The following is a 9,558-nucleotide window of genomic DNA, read 5'->3' on the forward strand; positions in this document are numbered from 1 at the left end:
AATATGAATATGTTTTTTAAATGAATATGTTTTTATATAAAATTGTTTGCTTATTGACCCAAAAAGACTCTCTTAAACTGTTATCCATCATCCCTCAAGTCAAAAAGCAAGTGTTCGTCTTCTTTTTCCTGTGGTAAAGAAGAAAGAAACAGCTATATATATATATATATATATGGTGGGAGGTTAATATATGGTGGCCAAATTGTATTCTTATTAAATAAATATTTTATCCTCTATTGAAATTTAACATCAAATTTCATTGTTTTTATTATCATATGAAAATAAGCACAATTATTTTTTTATAATAATAATATTAACAGATATGTTCTATTATATATTTTAGCTTTACAGTACTACGCATAATTCTGCATATTAGATATCCAAAATATCCCCCCTCCCCCTCTCCTTCTCCCTCCCTACATATTAGTCATTAGCATCGACAAATTAGTAGTCACAACTCACGAGCTTATTTACGCGAAGCCATTAACTTCAACACTTATGAAATGAAAGTAATCATTTTCTATACTCTTTTATCAATTTGTTAATGAAAGTAGTCCTTTACCTTGAGGATTCAACACTGGTAAAATGAAATTAATTAAAAAAATGAAATAATCATTTCCTACACTATTTTAGTCACTAGTTATATGAAAGTAATCGTCATTTATTTTTAATATTCAACATTGATAAAACAAAGTTTTTGAAGATTGTAAGAATTATGAGTTTTGTGATGGAGCATGAAGGACTGACCAGCATAGGCAGGAGACCCACGACAAAGCAACGTAGGATCGAGAACATGAAGGGCAAGACATTACCAAGGTAAAAGTTTTAAAAGAACGTATCTCCAACTCCAAGAGTCAGCAGATTATGGATAACAACCATGATCATTACTTGGCCTATGATCATCAATGACATAAATTACATCTTGATGATATATCTAACCATATGTGTATATATCAATATTATGGATAACAACATTTAAACTATATCCTTTGAAGATCCTGTTATTAAGAGCATCTTCCATGCATTACAAGAAAAGCTTCACCAATTTCTGGAGCCCTAATTGAGTGGTATTCTATTATATATTTATTTATGTAAATAAAAATAGTAGGCCTATTTCATTTTTTATTAATTTTTTACATTAATTATATACTGTCGTTAATTTTTTTTACCTTAGTTATGTATTCTGAGAAGTTGTAATTATTTTATTTTAAAATTGAAACCTTTTTTAGGACTACTGACCGTGGAGGCCTTTTGTCGAAAACAATCACGAAAAGTATTTTTTTATCCAAAATTGTTTGCTCTTTTGGGTGGATATATGAATATTTTTTTTAAAGAAAATGAAAAAGTGTTTAGATATAAAATTGTTTTCTTATTGACCCAAAACTTGTTATCCCTCACCCTCCATCTTCAATAGGGTCAAAAAAAAAAAAAAAGCAGCCGTCGTCGTTGTCGTCTTCCTATGTGGAGTCAAAAAGAAACAGCTATATATATGGTGGGCCAAGTTGTATTCTTATTAAATAAATATTTCACAAAATGCAGGTCATCATGGGGAGGATGATCTACTAATTTATTTTCTATATAATGCCTCTTTATCTTTCTCTCTTCACCATCAGGGTCTTTCTACGCACCTCTGGTTCTTCAAGATTTGGTTTTGGTGAAGTTACAATCTCATCCTGTTATTTCTTTGCTGGTAAGGCTCTGGTTCTTTGTCTTGCGATCATTAGCTTCTTTTTGTTGGAGTTACTTACATGCATGTAATATATAAGGAGGAGGATAAACTTGTTTGTTTCCTATACAATTATCCACTTTGTTTTCCTACTCATCTTTAATTAGTTCTTTAAAGTTACAATATCATTCTGTAATTATTCCTTTGGCAAAGCTCTGGTTCTTTTATTTTTTATTTTTTTTTGGGTAAAAAAATCTTTTCTTCTTTCTTGGTTAGATTTTGTTTCTTCATTGGGTTCTCCTCCTTCTCCTCCTATTTGGTAGTGGCGGAGACGAGGGGGATTGTGGAACCACGCCCCTCCCCCTAAATTTTTTTATTTTTTTTAGTAAAATATAGAAGTTATATATTTTTGGTAAATTTATTTGTATATATTTAATATTAACAAATTTAGCTTTACCTACTTACTAAGCATTCACTGATATTAAAATTTACCACAAAAGCACTTATTCAAAAGTATGAAAGATTATGGATTGAGATATGATCTTCCAGAAAAAAAATTACAACATTTAATAATAATAATAAAGTTATTGAAATTCCTGATATGAATGGTTTTACTTTAATGCACTTTGGTCCTGCTGACACACAAATTTTGTGACATTTGATATCGTGTTGATATATTTAAAACTATTATATGTTATCAAATCAATTGCAAGAATTAAACTATAAATTTAATAAGCAAGTAATAAAACTTCTTAAATGAAGCAAAACTTTAGATCCTAAAAATACATCTAAATAATTTAATACTAGGAATATTGCAATCTTATTGAGAAATTGTAGTCACCAGATTTTTCTTACTAACAAAAATATTTGATTGGAATATGAATTACAACATTATGAAATTGTGTGCCCAAAGATCCTAATTTTCATAACTTGACTACTATGAATTATGTCAAAAGCTTGTAGAGGTAGGAAAGTCTGATTCTTAATTATCTTTTGATTAACTAATTACTTTTTATTTGTACTAACTTTTCTGGTGTCAACAACCACCATTGAGCAGATTTTCTTTAGCTATGAAAATTATAAAAACAAGATTTCACAACAAGATGGAGGATAAAATTTTTAGTAATCTAATAATAGTTTATATATTAAGAAGAAAATTGCTAAGAAGTTTACTATAAACATGAAAATTAATTTTTGGGCAAAGAGACATAAATACTCATGAAGTCATTGCCCAGGAGCATCTAGTAGCTTAAAATGAAAAAAATGACAAAAATACCCATAATGTTACTACCTCTTCTTCCATCATCTCTTTAGTTCCACTTCTTCTATGCCTACTACCACTTCTTCTTTTGCTAATTCCTCTTCTTCTCAAACCACCATTCAAAGACCCTTCATTTTTCTGCTACTTCCTCTTTTTCAATGTACGGAATATGGATATCATATCATTCTATTTCCTTGCAACACCTAGATGGTGGATCTGAATTGATAAAGAAAGTTCCTTATAGCTCGATTCCCTTTCCAACTTCATTTGCAAGTTACCTATAGCTCAATTTCCTCCCCAACTTCATTTGCAACATCATATCTCTTCTAGGCTAGCTTGGTGGCTCAGGTTCAATGCCTAATTGAGAGGGGTTCTAGAAGATTGTGCTTAATAGTCAAAAATTTCTCCGAGAAGCCTTCACTTGAAAAATGTTTGAAATCATTGTTAAGGGTATCATTGGATGAAAAAAAATCACATGGCATGGATTTTGACAAATTGGTCATTATTGCATCTATTAAAGTAATAGTATGGGTATTCATGCCCTTTTTTCTCACTTTAGGCTACTTGATGCCCCTGGTTGACAACTTCACAGATATTTTGGCTCACTTTTTAAGTCCATGTTAGCAAAAACAATTGTCAACATCTAAATAAGTGTGAGCTAAATTGTCAACGTTTAAAAGATTTAATGGATTGGTGGCTCTTGCACTAACTTAAGTAAGGTTATGAGTATTTTTGCCATTTTTCTTATTTTAAGCTACTAGATGCTTTTAGTTGAAGATTTTGAGTATTTTTATCCCTTTGCCTTTAATTTTTGTATGCCCCGAAGAATTGACAAGCAAAGCTTAAAAAATAAAAATACATGTTTATTTTGGTTATAAATTTGTAAAATTAAATATGATGAAATATTTAAGTTATATATATATATATAACTGATCTTAGAAATTTTTTATTAAAATTAAAATTTTTTGTATAGTATTTTTATACTATTTTAATAAAATTTGGAATAGATGTAATAAGAGAATCATGGCTAGTCTAGTGGAAACTCTGCTAATAGCTTATCCTTCAGGTTCTGAGTTTGAATTTGAATCCCCATTGGGCTAAAGGAGAGATTTTGTTCATTTAATATTTTTCTTTAAAATTGCAAATTACTGAAATGTCCTATTAAAATAAGTTGGCATAAGTGGTAAGGGCTGTCGTGAAATTACAATAATGGTGGACTTTTGCCTTTTCAAGTAATCTTTATGGGTTTCTTGTTTGGTATGCTCTGATTTCCATAACTATAACCTATACACATATATATGTATATATATAACTAATGTAAACCATTTCAATTTAATTTGGAAGGGACAAAATGAGTTCATCAGATGGCGTCCAGGAAGAAAAAGTGAAGAAACTACGTAGCGATGCTAGAGAAGGCAAGTGGGATGACGTGTTGGAAACATATAAGAAAGAAAAGGAGCTTCGCATGGAGAAGATAACAGAAAAAGGAGACACAGTATTACACATGGCTTTGTCTAAAGATGTGATTGTCGCGTCTGCAATGGTATCATTGTTACTTGATGAACAAAACGAGAAAACCGTGAAAGATGATCAAAATATTGAGTTGGGGGTTGAATATGGAGTGAGCCACGCGAAGGAGGTGCTTTGGGTTAAGAATAAGAAAGGCAACACTGCTCTGCACTTGGCAGCTTCAATGGGGTATGTTCGAATCTGTGAGATGATTGGTACAGCAGACCACTCCCTACTTATAGAACGCAACATTGATGGAGAGACACCACTCTTCTTGGCGGCTCTCAGCGGCGACAACAAGGCTTTTCTTTGGATTCATTATTTTTACATGGAAAACCTAAAAGTTTCTTCAACCGATGACCTTGCTCGCTGTATACAAAGGAACAACGATGATACCATTCTCCACTGTGCAATTGCACATGGCCATATTGGTATAAATTCAAACATAAATTACTGTGTTTTAGATTTAATTAACTAGTGCAATTGCAGGTCCTATATACATATGGTTTGCTTTGATTTGGCAGATGTGGCAATCGAAATATTTCACCTTTACAGAGATGATCTTGTGAATTGCAAAGAGATGAAGCGCAACAAGGATGGCTTGTCTACACTCCATCTCCTAGCAGCAACTCCTTCAGCTTTCAAAAGTACCAGTCTCCATGGTCGATCTACCATCGTTCGTTTCATTTATCGTAAGTACTGTACTGTTGTCCATTGAAGAGAATTGTGAGTGGGATGTTTCTCCTCTGCACAGCAACATGCTTCTTAGGAAAGCAAACAAATTTATGAAGTGTCTATTCATTTCATGAACTTTGTGACTCGACTTTATGTATAATAGTATGCTTGGTTTGTTTGGAACTTCCATAAGGGCTTTTTAGTGTTAAGAAGAAGGAGCAGGCCACGACCAAGGAAGAATTGACACGTGAACAGACACCATCTGATGGTATCTGCTTTAGAGTAATAGACTGCTTGTTTGATTTAGGTAATTAAGCATGATTAATAGTGTTCATCTTCTACACACACACACACACATGTTTGGAAACTAAAAAATTTGTGATGACTCATATTTGCAGTATGTATGCCATTACTTGAAATCCCTGGCGTCAAGTACATTTTCGCCCTGCTGGGATGTATAATTTTGGTTCTGCTAGGCCTCATGCTTGTCCTCCCGCTATTCATCCTAGCTTTATTTTTAATAGCAGGTACGCCATGTCAATGTGCATACAAGAGCATACATGTATATACTTGATTTAATGAAAATCATGCATGCAATATGATTTATATTGGTTCATTTGGAATAACGTGCTGTATATACATGTCCATCAATAACTAGCTACTACTATTCCCAATGAAAAATATTTAAACCAAACCCACAAAAATATAAAAATAAAAGAGTAAAGTGACATTTTAAAGGTGCGTTTGAGCTGAGGGGAGAGATTTTAAAGTGCTAGTTTGAGTTTAAGAAATGGAGTTAAAAGCTTTTAATTAATTTTCCTTGATATAACATCTATCTTACATATTTTCTTTATTAATTACTTTTCTCTTTTTTTTTAATTACACATAATTACAAACTGTTTGGTCATATGATTTTATAAAGTATTTTCACAGCTCTTTAACACTAATACAATTAATTTCATTAATAAAAAATATTAACACTCTAATTTTAAATGCTGACCAAAATTCACAAATGATTTTGTTTTTGGTCAAGCATTGTTACTTTTCGAAATTAAACTTAATATATTAGTATTGGAACATGTTTCGTTGCCATTTAAAATTATAATATTGACATTTCCTATCATCAATGAATTAAAATTAATGATGTTAACTGAAAATAATGTATAAAATTAAAAATTGTAACTAAACTAAAATCTTATATAAAATTAAAGAACTAAACATGTATTATTGCCCGTTGTTTTCAAATTCTCCACAATATTTTCAAAACAGTTCATGGTGGCTGATTCCTAGGGTACTGGCTCCTTGAAATACGAAAAACGAAGGAGGAGCACGAATGGTATCGTCAAATAATGAATGGACTTCTTGAGCATACCTCCCTCGATGAAATGTCAAAGACAAAACATGACAACGGTAATTTAAATTAAAGCATTATAATTTTATTCTATACATCTAGAACTTGACATTTTAGGAGGAGTAATCATTCTTCATCTTCACTGTTAGATCACTTGTGAAGAGACTTCATTCTTCATCCTCATTGTTGCTCTATAATTATGACTGGAGGAGGGAGTATTAATTTAGTTAATTGTCTGCTTGTAGTAAGAATTTGAATTTTCTTTGTTCAAGATGCATTAATAGTAATAGTAATAGTAGTAATAATATATAGTAATCTAATTTTGTGATCTGGATTGTGAATGATTCGGATAGAGCCGGTAGAGACACCCCTAATGATCGCTGCGAAGAATGGTGCTGTAGAAATGGTGGAGATGATTCTGGAAAAATTTCCATCGATAATTAACAATGTGAATGATGAGAAGAAGAACATAGTTCTAGTAGCGGCAGAAAATAGACAGACCATGTTATATAAGTTTTTATTGGATCAAAAGGACGAAACCATTCCCGAAAGTGCATTTAGCCAAGTGGATGATAAGGGAAACACTGCATTGCACTTGGCAGCCATGAGTGGTGCAAATCTCAATTGGCAAACAACTACCATGATAGAGGAATCCAAGTGGTTTGAGGTGCGTTTCCATTTGATGCTAAACTTGTTTGGCTTAACTAACTACTAGATCTGATGGATAACTAATCTTTTGGTCTCTCAAATTTATCTCAATTATTAATTTAATTGATCCCTAAAGTTAATATTTATCAATTGAGTCCCTAATGTTTTGTAAAGAATTTCATGTTCTTATTTGATCTCATTATACCAACAATTTTTTGCAATGCATGAATTAAAGGTTACACCACATGTGCTTCTTCAAACCATAATGCATCACTCACTGTCTATGATTATCAAACTTTTAGGACTTGATTAATATTGCTTAAATAAACTTAAGGGATTAAAAACTTCATTAGGCACTTATTATTAAACTACTCCCTCCAATCCTATTTATAAAATAGATAGAGAAGTGCTTTTTAGTCTTATTTATAAGTTATATCATTAAATTTTAATTACAAATTTTCTCTTTATCCTCTATTAAAGGTTGATGAGAGAAAATATTTGATATTAAAGTATGTATATTTACTAGGAGTAAAGTTGAGAATTTATTAAATTTTTAAATAAAATTAATGAGTTTTAATAATTTTTCTTAATTATGATAAAATATATTGGAAGTGACTTATAAATACTTCCTTTAATCCTTATTATAAGGCATTTCTAAGTACCTCATTGGAACCAAGGAGAAGTAGCAAAGTCATTAACTTTGTTTGAAAATAGAATAAACTTTCTATTTTGTCCCAATTTAAATGAAAAATTTTCAAACATGATTTACATTCTCTTTCATAGTTAACGAATTTTACAAGGGTAATATTGAAAAGATTTAATTAATATCCTATCAAGTGCCTTATATAAAGGACCAAAAAATTCTTCTAAAAGATGCCCTATAATAGGGACTAGAGGGAATAGGACCAAAGGAGTATTTTAATTGACAGCCACATCAAAGATTGATTCAAAATATTAGATAAAATAAACAAGGTGAATAATATATAAATGTTGATGGTCGCAGTTAGTGAAAAAATCAGTGCCTTCTGATTTGAGGGAGCGGCACAACAATGACAGGAAAAGTGCAGAAGGAATCTTTAGAGTGACTTATGGGGAACTGATGAAAGGCGACCTAGAGTGGTTGAATAAAACCTCACAAGCATGTTCTGTGGTTTCGAGCTTGGTTGCGACGATGGTCTTTCCCAATGTGGCAACCAGTTCCAATAATGATAGTAGCAAGACAATCCTCATAAACAAGTTTGGATTCAAAGCTCTTCCAAACCCATATCTTGTGACCCTTTCCTTGTCCCTCATGTCCACCATCTCCTTCCTGGGCATACTTGCTTCTCGTTTTCAATCTACTAGCTTTTGGATGCATGTTCCTTTCATGCTTCACATTGGCATGTTCTTCATGTTTGCCTCCCTTGTTTCTTTGTGGATCTCTCTCATGCTCCACGACCACTCTATAACAACTTACGCAATTCTTGGCTCTCCAATCGGCTTCCTAATCATTCTCTTACTACCCGGATTCGTTGGTCCCACGTTGAAGTCTATGTTTTCCAAGGTTCCTGCCCCTAGCCGTCCGACCGCTGATGCCATCAACCGCTACAAGAAGACAGAGAAAAAGGAAAAGGGAATAGATTCGAACCCAGGCAAAATGGAACAGATGGAGACAAAAAAGGATAAGAAATAAGATGATTTTAAAATATTTTGGATCAGGATCAGGTTTGAACCTCTGAAATTAATAAAGTGCATGTCTTATTATTCAAACAACATTGTCCATCATATATCACTTTCAATTTAATAGCTTGTGTGTGGGTGTGATTTGATAGTTTTATTTCTCTTTTGTTTGCAACAATATGTGTGTCATAAGTATACTTTGAGGTTTGTGATAATTGTTTCTTGGACTTCACTGTATAGCTTCATTTTTTGGGGTGCTCGTGGATGCCAATCCAACTTGTGTCTCACTTGTAAAGTGTATGACTACTTTCATTAGTGAAGTCACGAGTTTGATTCGGCAAGACAAGAAAAGTGTAAATGATGACCAATTAACTGATCTGATTCAAATATATGTTGACTTAGCCAAATTGAGTACTTTAATTCGTTGCATAGCACTTAATTAAATTTTTGGGATAGCTATCGTTTGTAATTTCTGATATTAATTGTATATTGGGAGATTGATGATTATCTTGACAAGGTTGAGATAATTAGTGATTACTCCCTCCATTAAAAATATAATTAAGGCATTCTTAGGCAAGATGTTAAAAAATATAAAACATTTTGGGTCTTTTAAAGTGTAATTAACAATGTTTTTCTAAAAATACACTTAATTAGAAGATGTAATTAATAAAAATTTAATTGAGGCACCATATAAATAAGGGTAAACATAAAAAAATGTATAATTTTAGATACAATTAAGAAACTCATCAATGATGTAATTCAGTTAAAATTATCTTACAATATTGAAAG

General features: G+C 31.8%; 1 protein-coding gene across 1 annotated transcript; it reads left to right on the forward strand.

The window, feature by feature from the left end:
• Positions 1 to 1,576: 1,576 nt before the first annotated feature.
• On the forward strand, positions 1,577 to 9,176 carry LOC129313135 (uncharacterized). Its single transcript, XM_054956054.1, has 8 exons — positions 1,577 to 1,690; positions 4,272 to 4,867; positions 4,961 to 5,128; positions 5,305 to 5,418; positions 5,510 to 5,638; positions 6,402 to 6,521; positions 6,816 to 7,129; positions 8,114 to 9,176. The coding sequence occupies exons 2-8, from the start codon at positions 4,279 to 4,281 to the stop codon at positions 8,780 to 8,782; spliced, it is 2,103 nt and encodes a 700-aa protein (XP_054812029.1). The 5' UTR covers positions 1,577 to 1,690; positions 4,272 to 4,278; the 3' UTR covers positions 8,783 to 9,176.
• The last annotated feature ends 382 nt before the right edge of the window (positions 9,177 to 9,558 follow it).

This window comes from Prosopis cineraria, unplaced genomic scaffold (genome assembly GCF_029017545.1).
Source record: "Prosopis cineraria cultivar Desert tree isolate PC_DT_omini unplaced genomic scaffold, ASM2901754v1 PC6, whole genome shotgun sequence".
NCBI classification, from domain to species: Eukaryota; Viridiplantae; Streptophyta; class Magnoliopsida; order Fabales; family Fabaceae; genus Prosopis; species Prosopis cineraria.